The following is a 20,139-nucleotide window of genomic DNA, read 5'->3' as shown; positions in this document are numbered from 1 at the left end:
CTCTCACAGAGTCCTTTATTGTGGTGCTGACAGTTACGGCAGGGCAGGGACATGCCACCCAATTTTCTCATGGCCCATAGCATGTGTGTCATATCACACTGACGGTTTTTGGTGAGTCATGGAAAATACCATCCCATTATATAATGTCTTCTTAACTAAAGTGTTATTCGATTTTTTTCCTATTTTATTAAAAAAGCACAAAGTCCAGCTTTACAAATATCAGATCGTGCCGGAGATATAGTAATACCATCACACCATGCCAACAATACACTGGACTCTCGATAGGTGCAGCGAACATAAGATTCATCATACTAAAACAATGACATGGTTACATTGTGAAACACCAAAGGTGTTGGAAGTATTTCATAAAAAAAGCATGCTTGGCTTATCTCTGAGCACTACTAGCTAGAATTGTTTTATCCATAAAGCGGGCTTTACACGCTACAATAAATCTTACGATGTGTCAGCTGGGTCACGTCATAAGTGACGTACATCCGGCATCGTTAGTTACATTGTAGCGTGTAAAACCTACGTGCGATTGCGATTGAACGAAAAAACGTTCATCGCATGCACGTTGTTCCAAACCTAAAAATTGTACATCAGGTTGTTCAATGTTCCCGAGGTAGCACACATCGCAGTGTGTGACACCCCGGGAACGATGAACAGATCTTACCTACGTCCCGCGGCTCCCGCCAGCAATGCGGAAGGAAGGAGGTGGGCGGGGTGTTTATGTCCCGCTCATCTCCGCCCCTCCGCTTCTATTGGCCGGCTGCCGCATGACGTCGCTGTGACGCTGAACGTCCCTCCCACTCCAGGAAGTGGATGTTCGCCGCCCACATCGAGGTTGTATGGAAGGGTAAGTACGTGTGACGGGAAATAATCGTTTGTGTGATACGGTCAACAAATTGAACGTGCCGCACATACGATGGGGTTGGGTACGATCGCATGTGATATTGTATGCATAATTGTAACGTGTATAGCAGGTTTACACTGGTTCTACATTGTACAATAAGGAATCTGGTTTATGTTACTCATAAATCAGAATTTAGTCACATGTAGTCTGTGAAAGAAGGCAAGAGGGATTGTGGAGTTCAGTGTTTGAAAGGAGTAAACGTCTTGGTGTTAAAACTGAGTTACCCTTGTGTGTACGTGATGAAACGCCACAAGCTCATCATCTCAACGTGTGATGTTTGCCGTCTTCATGGAGAACTTGGACTGCGCTGACACAAATGAATGTGCAAAACCACATATTGTCTTATTCACAGAGAGAAAGCTGCCAAGCAAGAGGCAATCTTAAGGAAGAGCCAATCATTTCTGAGACTGCTTAAATCAGAACAAAGTGCTGTTAGGAATAACATCCAAGTCATGACGGGACAGTGGAATGAACTAAGGAGAGCTATTACGAGCCAAGTTGAAGAAACATCAAGAAGTCAATCCTCAGGTTGGTCTATCTCATTCTAAATACAATGTATCCTCCGGTTATGGAGCATTAGATTTTACTTAATTTGGTTCTTACATCTTTTTTATTTAAGAAAAAACAAAAAGCCAGCACTAAATGTGCACTTCAGCACTAAACATTCCAAACTGTACTTATTATAAAAATTTTGAGATTTTTGGCAAAAAATTGCAATTTCTTGAGCTGCCTCGCCACGTCACGGCAAATCTCATTTGAGGCAGTCCTACACTAAAATATTTTTATAAAATGTGCCATACGGCCTCACATATGAATAGTAGAACTGCTCTTAGCAGCACTCACCTGGTCTATTTCAATGTCACACATAGCGATGTGTGCTGCCGCATGAGCGATGAACCACCTGGATAAACAACCCTTACCGATTTTTGAGTTTGGGACGACCTCTCCATGGTGAACGTTTTTCACCATTTTTGAGGTCGCTTAAGGTCGCTGGTCAGTGTCACACGCTGCGATATCGTTAATGACGCCGGATGTGCGTCACTAACAACTTGACCCCGACGACAAAACATTAACGATATCGTAGCATGTAAAGCCCCCTTAAGATTCTTATGTAAAACTAACAGAAAAAGAACATTATCTTGTCATCGCCAAAGGCTTGTCAGGACCTAACAACTGATGTGATGACCTATCCATGGAAACCCCATTGATCAGCTGAAAATTGCTTCTGCAGCGAGCAAAATGTCATTTGAATGGGAGATACAGTGCAATACTGGGCAGTGCTTATAGCCTCCGACACATCAGATAGTAGCTGATCAGTGGGAGTGCTATGTGTCGGACCCCAGCTGATCTAACGCTAAAGGCCTCCTGCTGATAGGTCATACTAGGTCCTGGTCAACCTCTTTAAGGAGAACCTGTCATCAGGTAAAAAGTGGCCAGTCTATGCTGTTATTTTATTCTAGCTGCCACCTGAGCAGTCTCTTCTTTTTCAAATCTGTCATATGGTTCCAGAGATATAGGCCTTTCTATTTAGTGCAAATTTTTATGAACATTTTTATAGTGAACCTTTGAATTGACAAGACAGTAGAGTTGACAGAAGAACCTAATCTAATGTATAATGTTCTTCTGTTAACTCTACTGTCTTGTCAATTAAGTAATTCATGTTATGATTTAAGTTGTGCTGCTGTGATACCATAATTTCCCACGGGATCAATAAAGTGTATCGTATCGTATCGTATCGAACCTATCAGGTGCAATATGCACCCAGAACCATGAGCAGTTCTGGGTGCATATCGCTAATCCCTGCCTAGCAGTCCCAGCCTATAGTAGCATAGATAAAGAGATTTTTAGAAAAGGTATTTATAAAGATCCTATATGATATACTAATGAGTGCACTATGACGCCGGTGTACGTGTCCTGACTTCAGAAAGATCTAGTGCGCATGACTGGAAGTGCCAGGGACTTTTGATCATGTGCAGTGCCCGGCGTCTGAGGTTGCAGCAACGGACAGGTACGCGCATCACCGCTGGTAATAACGCTGGCAGTGGGCATTGAATAGCATGCTAGCTCACCACTATGGACGTTCTACCATGCTAAGAGGCAGAATGAGAGTGACTCTTGATGGGCCAGATGGATGGGCCAGAGGCTGGATCAGTAAAGGGCAGAGAGCTCCACTCCGACTCAGACGCCAGCAAGGTGGAGGTGGGGTACTGGTATGGGCTGGTATCATCAACGATGAACTTGTGGGACCTTTTCGGGTTGAGAATGGAGTGAAGCTCAACTCCTAGACCTACTGCAAGTTTCTGGAAGACAACTTCTTCAAGCAGTGGTACAGGAAGAAGTCGGTATCGTTCAAGAAAAACATGATTTTCATGCAGGACTATGCTTAACTACTCCACAGCGTGGCTAGCCAGTAAAGGCCTAATAGATGAAAAAATAATGACATGGCCCCCTTGTTCACCTCTCTGAACCCCATAGAAAACCTGTGGTCCCTCATAAAATGTGAGATCTGCAGGGCAAGAAAACAGTACACCTCTCGGAACAGTGTCTGGGAGGCTGTGGTGGCTGCTGCACGCAATGTTGATCATAAATAGATCAAGCAACTGACAGAATCTATGGATGGTAGGCTGTTGAGTGTCATCATAAAGAAAGGTGGCTTTATTGGTCATTAATTTTTTGGGGTTTTGTTTTTGCATGTCAGAAATGTTTAGTTCTAAATTTTGTGCAGTTATATTGGTTTACCTGGTGAAAATAAACAAGTGAGATGGGACTATAGTTGGTTTTTATTAAGTTGCCTAATAATTCTGCACAGTAATAGTTACCTGCACAAACAGATATCCTCCTAAGATAGCCAAATAAAAAAAAACACTCCAACTGCCAAAACTATTAAGCTTTGATATTTATGAGTCTTTTAGGTTGATTGAGAACATAGTTGTTGGTCAATAATAAAGAAATCCTCTAAAATACAACTTGCCTAATAATTCTGCACACAGTGTATGTGTAGAGCACCATTCAGTCCATGGTGCTGTACATGAGAGAGGGTTAGGCTACTTTCACACTTGCGTTGGACGGCTTCAGTAGCATTGCGTTGTGTGACGGATGCAACGGATGCGTTGCATATAGTGGCACAACGGATGCTACGGATCGTACAAAACAACGGAAAGCTTTTTTTGTTTTTATTTATTTTTTTTAATTTTTTTTTCTTCTTTACAGTTTTACCGGCAGCAGACTATTGTGAACGATCAGCTAATCGCTCTCACATGCCGGCGGCCAGGCGTTCAGCTGATCGCTCTCAATAGCCGGCGACCGGGCGCTCAGCTGAGCGCTCTCACATGCCGGCTGCCGGGCGCTCAGCTGAGCGCTCTCACATGCCGGCTGCCGGGCGATCAGCTGAGCGCTCTCACATGCCGGCGGCCGTGCGATCAGCTGAGTGCTCTCACATGCCGGCGGCCGGGCACTCAGCTGAGCGCTCTCACATGCCGGCGGTCGGGCGCTCAGCTGAGCGCTCTCACATGCCGGCGGCCGGGCGCTCAGCTGAGCGCTCTCACATGCCGGCGGCCGGGCGCTCAGCTGAGCGCTCTCACATGCCGGCGGCCGGACGCTCAGCTGAGCGCTCTCACATGCCAGTGGCCGAGCGCTCAGCTGATTGCTCTCAATAGCCAGCGGCCGGGTGATCAGCTGAGCGCTCTCCCATGCCGGCGGCCGAGCGCTCAGCTGAGCGCTCTCACATGCCGACGGCCGGGCGATCAGCTGAGCGCTCTCACATGCCGGCGGCCGGACGCTCAGCTGAGCGCTCTCACATGCCGGTGGCCGGGCGCTCAGCTGATTGCTCTCAATAGCCAGTGGCCGGGCGATCAGCTGAGCGCTCTCCCATGCCGGCGGCCGAGCGCTCAGCTGAGCGCTCTCACATGCCGGCGGCCGGGCGATCAGCTGAGCGCTCTCACATGCCGGCGGCCGGGCCCTCAGCTGAGCGCTCTCACATGCCGGCGGCCGGACGCTCAGCTGAGCGCTCTCACATGCCGGTGGCCGGGCGCTCAGCTGATTGCTCTCAATAGCCAGCGGCCGGGCGATCAGCTGAGCGCTCTCCCATGCCGGCGGCCGGGCGCTCAGCTGAGCTCTCTCACATGCCGGCGCCCGGGCGCTCAGCTGAGAGCTCTCACATGCCGGCGGCCGGGCGCTCAGCTGAACATTCGGCCACCGAGAAACAAAATAAAGTTTCTGTGATTTAAAAAAAAAAGAAAAGAAAGAGCATGCGCAGTGAAAAATAAAGGTTTCCGTCGCTCAAAAAAACGTTACATGCAGCGTTCCTTCCGCCTGACGCAGCGTCAAAATAACGACGCTGCATCGCCCAGCGGATGCAACGCTGGCACTTGCGTTACAGTGCGTTGTCCATACAAGTCTATGGAAAATAGCGCAGTGCGTTAACGGACTGCGCTATTCTCCATAATGACGGACTCCGCTGAACACAAGTGTGAAAGTACCCTTACATACAAAATACGGATATAAATTACAGTGGACAGACTGGTACAGAGGGAAAAGGGCCCTGCCTTTGATGCCTTTCATTTTACAGGATAATTTAAGTCGATCTACACTAGAAATTTCATTTAATATCTATGGCCAGCCTTGTACATATCTCCTATATAGTTTCTCACTTCATCTGGTAATATAATGATGTTTCATATTTCGGCTCACATTTCATAGGTTTAAGATATCTAATTGGAAACACATACATGTCCTCTGCAGGTATGCTTTGTAAAAGGCATTGAACAGATGGGAGCATTCCATAAATCATATAGTAACCCCCCTCCCATTCGGCCAATTATTCATATCTATCACCCCTCTCCTGCAGAGAAAGAGATCTGCTCCCTTTACAGTTTGTTTTTCACCAGCACCAGAATGCCATTACAAAGGAATAAATGTGAACTCACGATAATTAATGTAAAAGTCTTTAACATAGAGGGAACTTGTGTGACAAATGGGGCTTTCGTTTTTTACAACATAATAATCTACCATAAATGTCTGGAGCCTACCTTCTCTCAGAGTACCATTTTCATTCGTTAAGGCTGTACTTGACCTCTCATTGCTCTTTTGAATGGCTGAAATGGTTCATAGATGAAAAGAGCATATATGACCTACACGTTTCCAATCAGCTGTGTCCAGGGCCTTTTACAGAGTTCGCTAGGTTTACATTTTTAGAACCTCTAAGGCACCTAATCCATTGAGAGGTTGCCATAAAGGGTAAACTATAGAAAATGAGAATGAGGGGAATTTTGTAAAAAAAGGAACCTCAAGTCTGATACCAAACTCAATCCAATTCATTGTCTGCAAAATTTACCCTTGTTAGGAATTAGAACCTTTTCCAATTTTGTATTAAAGGTACTCTGTCAGGACGTTTTTTCCATGTAATCTAAAGGCAGCATGCTGTAAGAGTTAACATGAGGTTAAGGGGTGCTTCACACACAGCGAGCTCGCTGCCGAGATCGCTGCTGAGTCACGTTTTTTGTGACGCAGCAGTGACCTCATTAGCGATCTCGCTGTGTGTGACACTGAGCAGCGATCTGGCCCCTGCTGCGAGATCACTGCTCGTTACACACAGCCCTGGTTCGTTTTCTTCAAAGGCGCTCTCCCACTGTGACACACAGATCGCTGTGTGTGACAGCGAGAGAGCGACAAATGAAGCGAGCAGGGAGCAGGAGCCGGCGTCTGGCAGCTGCGGAAAGCTGTAACCAAGATAAACATCGGGTAACCAAGGTGGTTACCCGATATTTACCTTAGTTACCAGCCTCCGCAGCTCTCACGCTGCCTGTGCTGCCGGCTCCGGCTCTCTGCACATGTAGCTGCAGTACACATCGGGTTAATTAACCCGATGTGTACTGTAGCTAGGAGAGCAAGGAGCCAGCGCTAAGCAGTGTGCGCGGCTCCCTGCTCTCTGCACATGTAGCTGCATTACACATCGGGTTAATTAACCCGATGTGTACTGTAGCTAGGAGAGCAAAGCTAAGCGGTGTGCGCTGGTAACTAATGTAAACATCGGGTAACCATACCCCATGTTTACCTTAGTTACCAGTGTCCGCAGCTTCCAGACGCCGGCTCCGTGCAAGCGCAGCGTCGCTTGCACGTCGCTGCTGGCTGGGGGCTGGTCACTGGTCGCTGGTGAGATCTGCCTGTTTGACAGCTCACCAGCGACCATGTAGCGATGCAGCAGCGATCCTGACCAGGTCAGATCGCTGGTCGGATCGCTGCTGCATCGCTAAAGTGTGAAGGTACCCTTACAACCTGTTATCTCTTATCTCAAAGTCTGCTGTTGTTTACCTGCAATGTTAGTTTAAGCCTCTTAGGGTACCATCTCACTAAACTGCGTACCAGCGATTCCGACCACGATACGACCTGGTCAGGATCGCTGGTGCGTCGCTACATGGTCGCTGGTGAGCTGTCAATCAGACAGATCTCACCAGAGACCAGCCACCAGCGACTTCTGTAACGAGGCTGCGCTTGGTAACCAGGGTAAATATAGGGTAACTAAGCAAAGCGCTTTGCTTGGTTACCCGATATTTACCCTGGTTACCAGCGTACACCGCTTAGCGCTGGCTCCCTGCACACGTAGCCATGGTACACATCAGGTTACTAAGCAAAGCGCTTTGCTTAGTTACCTGATATTTACCCTGGTTACCAGCGTACGCTGCTTACACAGAGTCAGTGCTCGTTGGTCTCCCGCCGTCAAACACGCCGATGTGTGTTGCACAGTGGGAGACCAACGAGCAAAAAATGAACCAGAACAGTGTGTAACAATCATCGATTTCACAGCAAGGGCCAGGTCGCTGCTTAGTGTCACACACAGCGAGATCGCTGATGAGGTCACTGGTACGTCACAAAACTGTGACTCAGCAGTGATCTCGCTAGCAATCTTGCTATGTGAGAAGTACCCCTTAGGCTATGTTCACACAGGGCATCTTTTGTTATGAGCATTTTCAGTGCATCTTGAGAGTGCATCTCATTTTCTGAAAATCCACCCGCAGCAAAAACGCATGCGTTTTTACCGCGTTTTGCCCAATGCGTTTTGTAAGTGAAATCTATTGACTGGAGGGCTCAAAAACGCGGTAAAAATGCAAAAAGAATTGACATGATGCATCTTTAAAAACGCAGCCAAGATGCATCCAATAAAAGATGTTCTGTGTGGACAGAAAAATAGGAATCTCATAGACTTTGCTGGGAGAAGGAAATGCATGCTTTTTGGTGCATCTTTGTGACCTCAAAAACACACCAAAAACGCAGCAAAAGATGCCCTGTGTGAACTTAGCCGCTTTATCATTAGTAGGTCTGAGCAGCATGTTAGCTGTAGTCTGACTCTGTCTCCCTCTGTGATTAACAGCCCTGTCTATGGAAATGTTCACTGAAAGCCTGGTGTGGGCTGGGGAGCACCCAGAGCTCTGCTACATGATAAAAGTATTATCTTTCACTGTGTCAAAATGGCTGCACCCAGTAATCTAAGTGTTACATCATTAGATTTAGAGTCTCTTTGCATACATCATGCTGCCTTCAGATGAGGTAGTAAAAACCTGCTGACAGATTCCTTTTAAGCTTTAGACCATTGCGTCAGTCACTCCGGAGGCGAGCAGCATAAGTGTTTTGTTCTGAAGTTTATCACACGTACGCCACCTTACCTGACATCTCTGCCTTCAGTATAAATAAAGCCATAGCTGAGCTGTAGAAAATAATGAGCTCTGAATATTTTGTGTCCGGTGTTGAAGTAAAGGCTAATTTTTATTTTCTTTTCTTAACAAGGCGACATGTTCTCTCATTACAGTACACAAATTCTTCCATTTACTAAAAGGTCAAAATCATTAACTTGAAAGGTAGCGATTAGGAAATCAGATCTAACTGCCGTGTATTTCCCATACTCCTGAACAAATATGTACCTTTGATTTACTGTATTGCTGATTCGTTAACTTAGTCTGTTTTTTTATCTTTTACAAGGTTATCTCCTCTTAAAGTCCCTTCCTGTGCCTTTACCAAACAAAGGTGCTGGGACTTAATATTCCGATAAGAAGGACTATGGGATTGTATCTCATGAGGGGGGAAATCTGTAAATATTTTATCACTGGAGCCCTTTTACATGGGGCGATGATCGAATAGATGAATGTTCCTACAGACATTTCTTTCAATTTCTTTCCTATGTAAACATGTCTGCCTAATGACAAATGAACAAACACTGGGTTGATCGCATCCTATGTGAATGGTAAAATGATTGTTGGCAGCACAATACCTGCATTATTGCTGAAGTTGTGTGTGAATAAACAATACCACTACCACATACAATGCCAATGATTGGTCCATGTAAATGTAGATAAACAAGCATTGATCGATTTATTTTATGTTTGACTGGTGTTCGTGTCTGTCAGAAAGTAGGACTACGTGATAGGACCCCATACATAAGGCATAAATAAATTGTAATAAAAGACAGGTCATTATCAATAAATAGCTAATGTGCATGTAACGCTGGCGTCCCTGCAGCAGAAGCACCAATATACTTACCACAGCGTTACCCCGGGGGTGCGCTTAGGGTGCGCATACCTTCCCTTTTAAATAGTCTGTGCCTTTTTTCCTGGGAACGCCTCTCAGCCTAGTACTTGGTATCTAAGGCATTTTCCCCACTAGCAGAGGTGCCTGTGCAACATGGTTAGTTAGTTACTGTCTTACTAGCTAACTAGTTGTCAGCTCCCATTTGCCCTGTATTTGCTACCTGTATCCTGTGCTCTTATCTGTGCCTGTTACCTGTCCCTGTGCCTGCCTGCCATACCCTCCATACCTGCCTGCATTAGCCGTCATGGCTGCACTTGTCAGTACCCCTAGAGAATCTGCCTGTCCGTACCTGAGCCCATTCCTGCCCCAGCTGTCAGCTTAAAGAGTTCTGGACACCGCCCTGGGAGTGGCACCTGGCGTCTACCCAGTCAAGCCCCTCCCACTTCAGGGTAAGCCTGCGTACCCCTGTGGTCCAGTGGTTTCACTCCCGCTCGCGCTTCAATACCATCGAGCATAAAGAGCGTAATAATAGCTAGATGTGAAACAACGCAAAGTTAACATTACCAAAGCAGATACATGTAGAGGGGAGGGGAAAATAAAAATGGGACCCAACATTGCCAAAATAACCCTACATGAGATGTGTTCAAGCCTTCATCACACTCACTGCGCAGAATTCCTCTCATTTCTTACATATCCTGGATCGATCATTGTAGATACCTGAAAATAGCATTAGTACATGAATGGTGTAGTGTTTTCCATGTCTTATAGTCTTCAATGAGGAAAAAGCGGCAAGAGCAGTTATCAAATATCCTGTATTGAAGTGTCAGTTTGAGTTCTGGTCGGACATAGGGTAGTTTGGCGCTGACCTACACGTCCTGCCAGTCTATATTATCATTTCCCCAAACAGACAGTGGCACATTAATGAAACCAAGCTCAAAGAAATATTGTTTGTTGCCCAATAACAATCAGACGGATTTTGCTTTTATAACCTCATATAACTGATCATATAACTCTAGGGTCAAACTAATGTACTATAGACATACATGTGGGTAAACCATAACCACACACAAGCATACACACACACACGCACACAAACACACGCACACACACACACGCACACACACGCACACACACGCAGACACACACATGCACACACACGCACAAACACACACATGCAGACACAGACACACGCAGACACACACACACACACACACACTATGCTAGAAAGACTATTTCTGGCTAGAATGCTGACAGGGCTCTATTTGTCTATTTTATATGCACACTGTATGTTACATACACATACTGCATATTTTACACACTGTATGTTACATATTACACACACTGTATGTTACACACATTGCATATTATACACACTGTATGTTACATACACATTCTGCATATTATACACACTGTATGTTTCACACACTGCATATTATACAAACTGTATGTTACATATTATACACACTATATGTTATACACACACTGCATATTATACACAAACTAGTTGAGCCACCCTGATTCTAGAGATGTGTAACCTATTTGGCTGCTTGTTGTAATTTTGAATAAAAACACTGTTTTATCAGAAGGAGAGTATCATTGCAGGACTAGTAAACCTTCAACGAGGTAGTCCAACCAATGCTACTACCACTGATTGGCAGCTTTCTTCCTATACACAGTGTATAGAGAAAGTTGCCAATCAGTTTGTAAGCATGGTTATACAGAGCTCAGGATTCAGGGGACTGGTAGATCTGCAGGAGATAAAACTGTGATTTTATGAAAAATACAACATGCAGCCCAGTATGTGACACATTAGTGGTCTATGTTCCAGAGTAAAAATCTGGTGACAGATTCCCTTTAAGGGCTCATGCGCACGTAACTGCTGAATATTCTGCAGCGATTTGACAGCACATGTGCCCATCAAATCGCTGCAGAAACACTGCATAATGGATGCAGTTGTTTTTTTCATGCGATATGGCTGCTGCCCCCACCATAAACAGAGTGGGAGCTGCATCCAGAACGCACAAATAATTGACATGCTGCTTTTATAAACGCACGGATTTGGGTCAAAATTTTAGCACCCAAATTGCTGAGTTCATAAAAGCAACGTCCGCACGTCTCATACACAATCTATATAGATTGTGCAGGGAACATAGGACGCATGCATTTACGCGCAAGTGAAATACGCAGCGTAAATGCATATAAGTGCGCAATGTGCTCATGAGCCCTAAGGCTATACTCACACGAGCGTATGGCATCTGATGTGAGAGCATCGGCTGCGATATGCTAATGACTCCCGCCTCAGGCTCTGCTGCGAGCGTGAGCCGAGTGTCAAGCGACTGTGACCTGATCTTGCGATCGGGTCACAGCTGCGAAGCTGAGGGCGGGCGCTGTGGAGGAGAGGGTGGGGTTAATCCCCCCCCCCCATCTCCTCCATTGTCAGCCTGTGCATATATTGCTCTGCACTGGGATAACATCCGAGTGCAGTCCGATATTTCTCTCTCACCCATTCACTTGAATGGGTGCGAGAGATACGGCTCTCGCAGAAAATCGCAGCATACTGCTACTTTTCTGGCATCCAGATGTTGGATGAGAAAAAAGCTGACCAACTGCTCTCCCTTATTGACTAACATTGGTCAGAGTGCAGTGCGAGATTTTCTCGCATTGCACTCATCCGATTTCAACGCTCGTGTGAGCGTACCCTAAGAGGAATGTCGAAAAGTGTAATGGTTTTACTTTGGTCTTCGTGCTACGACGCACTGTGTTGAGCATCACCCATTTTGTGTCAATCAATACATTACACTTGTATTACATCTTTAGGCCTGTAACTCTGGCATGACTAAAGGCCCCTTAACACATTGCAAGATCGCTAACGACATCGCTGTAACGTCACCGGTTTTGTGACATAACAGCGACCTCCCCAGTGACATTGCAGTGTGTGAAACACATCAGCGACCTGGCCCCCACGGTGAGGTCGCTGATTGCTACAATTCTTTTAGGACCATTTTTTGGTCCTTTGTTTCCCGCTGTGCAGCATGCATCGGTGTGTTTGACACCGTTACGACGACTTCGTAAGCGACTTCCCTTTCAAAAAGCTGCTTTGACACGTCCCCAATGACCAGCTAGATCATTCTGCAGGTCCGTATCGCTGCTGCGTCGTTGGTCAGTTCTGCCTGTTTGACAGCTCACCAGCGACTCACCAGAGACTTAGGCTAGAATCACACTTGCTAGTGCCTTGCGTGTAACTCGCGAGAGTCTCTCATAGTAGAACCTGGCTTGGCCGCACACTATGCATACAGGAGCGTCAGAGCTGCATAGAGATACATGCAACCGACCCGCTCCTGTCAGGGGAGTGTGCGGTCAAGCTGGGTTCTGCCATGAGAGACTCACGCGAGGCATTAGCAAGTGCGATTCTGGCCTTGGTAGCGATCCCGGACAGGGTGGGATAGCTAGAAAGTATCAGTGTGTAAAGGGGCCTTAACCGACATGTAGCCATTGTAGCCTTAGAAGACTGAGTGATAGGCCAGAATCACACTTGCTAGTGCCTCGCGTGTAACTCGCGCGAGTCTCTCATAGTAGAACCCGGCTTGGCCGCACAATATGCATACAGGAGCGGCTGAGCTGTATAGAGATACATGCAACCGACCCGCTCCTGTCAGGGGAGTGTGCGGCCAAGCCGGGTTCTGCCATGAGAGACTCGCAAGTGTGATTCTGGCCTTAAGGAGCCATTGTCATGAGATGTTCCCCTTTTGTTCTCAAGGTGTGAATCAGTTGTAACCCGTGGCTGGGGTCGTGCGACTGTCCCATGTCTCGGTGTACTCATCCAGCCGAGTTCCTGATTCTATGATATGGAATAAATAACCCGGCTGCTGGATGATTGTATTAGTAAATCACTCTGTAATGACTGCAGTCACTGTGTTCCTCTTTCTCGGTCTATTCTTCCCAGGTTCTCCATTTCTTTATACACTAGGCCGCTTGCAAATGTATTCAAAGTCATTTGCACTTCATGAATGTACAAAACCCTGATTTTGTATTCACGCCGTGCCACTGACCAATATCCACACAGCCCTTTAAAAATGCAAAAGAACTTGATTCAAGTATTGCGTAACCAAAGGGCAGCTCTGAATATGTATTTTCCTGATGGCCCAGCACAAGACTGTGGCATAACCTTTAGATAATCCCGTATACTGTTGCCATGCAATGTTTTTCTCCAGCTGTCCTTATTAAATGGGATATACCGCACCCTGCAGCCATACTGAGAGGTCCCGAATAATCACAACACTCCCTGTTTGCCAAGGACATTTTACAGAAAATGACATTTTTATGTTCCCTCTAAGCTCCTTATTAGTGGAAGAATGCCGCTATCTCTGTATTTATAGCCCTGATCTGTTCACTTGCTATTTTTGTGTGGTGCATGAGAAGTTTCAGTAATGGTAAAATAAAAAAATGACATACTTGTAAAAATATAGGCACTGACGTTTTTATCACTTTATTTTCTCTATAACCCAGAATTGCCAGTAACGTATTCATTAACAGTAAATGTACTCTCCGGCTGCTGTGTAATGTTCCTCTTATTGTATGCACCTCCACAGAAATGATTAGTCTTCACGCACGTCTCGAAGAATTCCAGCTACAAAGTTTCGCCCTCCAAAATCAAGTGAAAAATCTGCAGGCGATTGCAGAATCTGTCACGTTAACATCAAAGCAGCTACAGGACTCACGAGAAAAGGAAACGGAATTGAAAAACAAATGTCGTGAGTCGGAAAAGCAAATCTTAGGTAACATAATGCTCTTAAATTACAGGTGTCCTGCTGCTTCTGTTCCTAGATTCTGCTTCCGCTAAAATCTATAAGTGCATCAGCTAATGTGCACCTAGCAGGCACGGGCATCTTACCAGGTAAAGGCTCCTCCGTCTGCAGGTGATTGGCAATTAACTTACCCGGAAGACCCAGAAGCTGAGGAGCCCCTCAGAGACAGTCTCACTGCCCCTATTTATAGTAGACTTTGGATCCTGCTGCATTATGATGGCTCAGTTAACATGTATTTTAGTATGGGAACCTTTATATTCCACACTAACCAATTCATGGCCATCTTTCCTTCTACTGATGAATTAGTAGCCTGTCGACATAAGCTCAGTGACTTGGAAGGTAATGACTTAAAGAGATATTCCGTTAAAGGGAATCTGTCGATTTTATCAAAATGACAGCAAACAGCTCAGTAAGTGACACATTGCTGAATTCAGGGCCTCTGACTCTACATGATGCTGCTCTCAGATGGGGGAGCAAAAATTCCCTTTAATAAGAAGTTATTCAGTTTTTGTCAGTAGTGATGAGTGAGTATAATCATTACTATTCGCTACTCGCACGGATAGTATGGTATTCGGGTTACTTGTTACATTGCGAGTTTTTGTGTACTCGCCTCATGATATTCATATCTCCCACCCAGCAAGTTTGACACCTGATTTGCAGCCACTAAACTTGCTGGGCTTCTGAACCAATCACAGTAATGCTGCAGCCATCTTGGTTGTGGCATTACTGTGGTTGGCTGGCTGTGCAGCGTCATAGGGTCTATAAAAGCCCTTCCACCACCATTTTGTCAACAAAAACGCAGGTCACTCACATTCTTCAGGATAAATTTATTCTCTCTCTCTCTCTCTCTCTCTCTCTCTCTCTCTCCAAGCGCTTCACATTCACCGATAACTGGCGCAGGTCAGCTGTCACTCTGCTCCTGCTGCCTCTCATTCTTCTTTCAAGGCCCGCTTATTAAGCACATACATATTCACAGCTTCTCCAGACCACTGGCGTCTGTGATTGGTTGCAGTCAGACACCTGTCACTTAGCGTGGGGGCATGTCTATATCGTACAGTAAAATAAATAAATTTAAATGTGCGGTTCCCCAATTTTGATACCCAGCCAAAATAAATCCCCACAGCTGGGGGCTTGTATTCTCAGACTGGAGAGGCCTATGGTTATTAGGCTCTCCCCAGCCTAAAAATATCAGCCAGCAGCCACCCTGAATTGCTGCATCCATTAGATGTGACAGTCCCAGCACTTTACCAAGCTCTTCCCGATTGCCCTGGTGCGGTGGCAACCGGGGTAATATAATAAGTATTTAATAACAGCCCATAGCTCCCACTAAGTCCTAGATTAGTGATGGCAGTCATCTATGAGACCCCGCCCCCATCACTAATCTCTAAGTGAAAGTAAATAAACACAAACCCACAAAAAATCCTTTATTTGGAATAACATACAAAAAGCCCTCTCTTTCACCACTTTATTAAACCCCAAACACCAATGCAGGTCCTAAGTAATCTACAGGGCAAATAAAGGTTACTGTTTAAACATGTATCTAGGAATGTGTGTGAACATCCTAAGATTCCAAAAAAAATGTAAAACCCAAGTAATTGCTTAATATTACTTTTAGGCTATTATCTGCATTTTAATTCTTCTTAGGCTATGGTCAAACAACTGTATTTTCTCCAGCCGAGAAAAACGGTCTGATTGTGCTAATCAGACTATGATCAGAGTTTGGCGGAGGTGGAGAATAAAAAAAAAAATTCTTCATATTTTCCATTCTGTCAGTCCGGGAAAATCAAACCGCACTTGGATCTCATCCGAGTGCGATCCAGTTTTTTTTTCGTGGACCCATAGACTTGAACTGGCCAACTGCCATCTGATTCTCCGAGGCAAATTGGGCCAAGGAAAAAATTGGACATATGCATTGCCTCCTAAAATAACAGAGGTCTGCGTGCCATCTAATATTTTGTCAGATAGTATTTGGACTGGAAATACAATTGTCTGCACAAGCCCTTACTATGTGCCATTTGTGAAATATGCTGATCCCTCCAATAGCGGCAGTTTCAGTTGACTTTAGACAATTATAAGAGTATTAACAAGTAACTGTCATTTTATTTTTATTTAAAAATCACATGAAAAGAAGAAACATTGTAATATATCTTATCAGAGAATATATGATTCTTTCTCCTCCTGGATTGATCTTCAACTCACAATTCATGGGTAAAATTTGTAACATCTGCATTCAGTGAAGACAGATTTCCATTACTGAGATAGGAGATGACAGTTGGTGCTCATAAGATTCTAGAATGGGAAGAGGGGGAGGGGGTAGCCAAACATTTTGCTGCAAGTTAAAGGGGTTGTCTTGTCTTAAACTACAAGTCTGCATTCATTCTAACTGACTGCGGATTTGTGAGGATTCTCCAATGCCGGGAGCGGCCGGTTATGTGACCACAAATATGCGATTTGCATACTTCCGTCCACATTCTGACTAGAATGTATCCGGTATTGAGCAAGGCGAGATACAGTATAGTGAGCATGTGACCGCATGTTTGCAAATCACATACTTGCGATGGAGATTCACAAGTCTGCAGTCACATACAGTGACTGCAAATTTGAAGCTTAAAGGGGTTTTGCCAAAGAACAAAGATTTTGGAAATTCCCACAATCGGATGTGTTTAAGGGGAACCTGTCAGCAGAAAATTTCGCCCAAAACATAAAAGATTCCCCCTCTGCAGCTCCTGGGCTGCATTCTAGAAAGGTCCCTGTTATTATTGTGCCCCATGTGAGACCAAAATAAAGACTTTATAAAGTGGTACCTTTTTGTATTCAGATACTGTAAATGTGACACGGGGGCGGGCTCTCTGGTGTCCGTTATTCTGCCTCCTGGTCCTGTATGCCGCCCCCCCATCGCTCCTTTCCATAGCTTATGCACCGCCCACTGCTCCAGCCATCCCCGCGCATGCCCAGTGCCAGTCTCATGGGACTGAGCAGTGTGACCGCTGGTGACGTGTGCGCAGGCAAGTGATTATGGGCGGGGCTGTGATTGTTATCAGCAAGTACCCGCCCATAATCTCGTGAGCGCGCAAACCTCACCAGCGGTCACACTGTGCTCCGGGTAGTGCTAGACTGTATGGGCTGCTTCCAGGGATGACGTCCCTTTTGTCACGTGATAGGGGCGTGTTCAAAATACTATCACGTGACAAAAGGGACGTCATCCCTGGAAGCAGCCCATACAGTCTAGCACTACCCGGAGCACAGTGTGACCGCTGGTGAGGTTTGCACGCTCACGAGATTATGGGCGGGTACTTGCTGATAACAATCACAGCCCCGCCCATAATCACTTGCCTGCGCACACGTCACCAGCAGTCATACTCCTCAGTCCCATGAGACTGGCACTGGGCATGCGCGGGGATGGCTGGAGCAGTGGGCGGTGCATCAGCTATGGAAAGGAGCGATGGGGGGGCGGCATACAGGACCAGGAGGCAGAATAACGGACACCAGAGAGCCCGCCCCTGTGTCACATTTACAGTATCTGAATACAAAAAGGTACCACTTTATAAAGTCTTTATTTTGGTCTCACATGGGGCACAATAATAACAGGGACCTTTCTAGAATGCAGCCTAGGAGCTGCAGAGGGGGAATCTTTTAGGTTTTGGGCGAAATTTCTGCTGACAGGTTCCCTTTAAAATAAATACCCCTGTGCTGAGATAATCTTATATATGTGTCTCTGCTATGTGCTGTGTAATGGCCGTGTCTGACCGTACAGGAACATGGTCTGATCATACCAGATAGGGAAGACGCAAAAGATATTATATACAAACATTACAGCACGGGATAATAGCTGATTCTTTTTGTGAAGTAAAATATTTCCCTGTCTATTATTAAAAAATGTTTAACTCAAAGAAAGAATTATTTGCAATCCCGTGCTATAATGTTTGTATTCTCTCCTTTGCATCTTCCCCTGCCCAGGATATGTGGTATGATTAGGCCATGTCCCTCAGGCACGGCCATTAAACAGCCATTTAATGGGAATCTGTAGCAGAATATCTGTGCCTGCCGTTAGTTCCTTCCTCCTACCTCCTCTCTCCATAGAATCTGATGAGCACCAACTGTCATCTCTAATCTCAGTAATAGGAAAATCTGTCTTCACTGAATGCTGATTTGAGATTGAAAAATCCATCCAGGAGGAGAAAAAAACTAATTTTTCTTGAAGCATATATTACAGAGTTGCTTACTTTCATGTGTACCATTGATTTCTGAAATAAAAGTTTTATTGGTGCTTACGCTTTAAGAGTAAATGTGTAAGTAGATGGCAAAATGTGTGTTTGATGTAAACAATTAAAAAAAACTGTGATGTGTATGCGCATTGTTATGTTAGGCCTCTGCCACACTCACGTGAAATTCACGGACGTGCCGAGAGACACATATTTCCCCTGCGTGTTGCGTGCAGGTAAGCACGTGTCTCTGGTACGTGCGGGCCACGTGTGTTCTACGTGTGCTATCCGCGATAGCACACGTAGAACCGGTAATTTACATACTCACCTGGTCCTTCTTGCTGTCCACGCTGCTGTCCGTGGTGCTGATCTTTGGTCTCCAGCCCTCCCGTCTCCATGCAGCTGCTGCTGCCAGGCAGTGAAGTGAATATTAAATGAGAATAATGAGCGGTGGTCGGCAGCAAGAGGCAGCAGCGGCAGAGACAGGAGGGCTGGAGAAGGTGAGTAAATGTTTTTTTTTTTTTTTCACTGACTCGTGTGTTTTCTCCGCCGCGTGTCACACGGGACCGCATCCACACTACATCCGTGTGGTACGGGTGCGGGCCGTGTGACACCCGTGCTGCGGGAGAAAACACTGACATGTCAGCGCTTTGAAAAACGCACACACGTACAAACGCACACGGACACACGTTCCATGTGGTTTTACGTGTGTGTGCCTGCTACAATAGGGTAGCATTGCTTAACGTGTCTCCGTGTCGCCGGTACGTAAAAAAAATGACAAACACATCCCGGCGGCACGGATGTGTGTCGCAGGCCTAACGCTGCGTCTTATTACTAATGTGTGAAGGAAAGGAAGGGTTTCTAAAGCTAGGGTCACACGTAGCGACGCAGCAGCGATCACGACGACGACCTGACCTTATCAGGATCGCTGCTGCATCGTTACATGGTCGCTGGTGAGCTGTCAAACAGGCAGATCTCACTAGCGACCAGTGACCAGCCCCCAGCCAGCAGCAACATGTGGAAGCGATGCTGCACTTGGTAACTAAGGTAAATATCGGGTAACCAAGCAAAGCGCTTCGCTTGTTACCCGATATTTACCTTGGTTACCAGCGCACACCGTTTAGTGCTGGCTCCCTGCACTCCTAGCCAGAGTACACATCGTGTTAATAAGCAAACCTTTGCTTACTTACTCGATGTGTACTCTGGCTACATGTGTAGGGAGTAGGGAGCCGGCACTGGCAGCCTGAGAGCGGCGGACGCTAGTAACTAAGGTAAATATCGGGTAACCAGCGAAGCACTTCGCTTGGTTACCCGATGTTTACCTTGGTTACAACTTACCGCAGGCTGCCAGAAGCCGTCTCCCTGCTCGCTGCTCGCTTCAGTTCGTCGCTCTCTCGCTGTCATACACAGCGATGTGTGCTTCACAGCGGGAGCGCAACGTCCAAAAAATGAAGCAGGACATTCAGCAATGACCGGCGACCTCACAGCAGGGGCCAGGTCGTTTCTGGATGTCACACACAGCGACTGGACGTCGCTGCTACGTCACAGAAAATGGTGACTTAGCAGCGACGTCGTTGTCGCCGTCGCGGTCTGTTACACCACCTTTAGATTGGATCCACATTTAGGTTAATGTCTTCCTGCTGTCAGATAAGGATGACTCCAAGAGATATTCTATGTAACACTCACAGAAACAATACCGTTT

General features: G+C 45.9%; 1 protein-coding gene and 1 long non-coding RNA gene across 5 annotated transcripts in view; one reads left to right on the top strand and one right to left on the bottom strand.

Annotated features, from left to right (window-relative positions):
* LOC142296742 (uncharacterized) overlaps positions 1 to 20,139 on the bottom strand; it is a 247,892-nt gene that overhangs the window by 44,273 nt on the left and 183,480 nt on the right. The window lies entirely within an intron of this gene.
* The window catches only part of LEKR1 (leucine, glutamate and lysine rich 1), a 310,847-nt gene that overhangs the window by 120,814 nt on the left and 169,894 nt on the right, over positions 1 to 20,139 (top strand). For 3 of the 4 annotated variants that reach the window (XM_075340705.1, XM_075340704.1, XM_075340707.1), the window contains 2 exons: positions 1,266 to 1,441; positions 14,020 to 14,205. In XM_075340705.1, coding sequence (XP_075196820.1) covers positions 1,266 to 1,441; positions 14,020 to 14,205 — 362 coding nt within the window. The remainder of the gene's footprint in view (positions 1 to 1,265; positions 1,442 to 14,019; positions 14,206 to 20,139) is intronic. The other variant, XM_075340706.1, reaches the window with a different exon arrangement.

This window comes from Anomaloglossus baeobatrachus, chromosome 3 (genome assembly GCF_048569485.1).
Source record: "Anomaloglossus baeobatrachus isolate aAnoBae1 chromosome 3, aAnoBae1.hap1, whole genome shotgun sequence".
Lineage (NCBI taxonomy): Eukaryota > Metazoa > Chordata > Amphibia > Anura > Aromobatidae > Anomaloglossus > Anomaloglossus baeobatrachus.
This window is presented reverse-complemented; position numbering and strand designations above follow the sequence as displayed.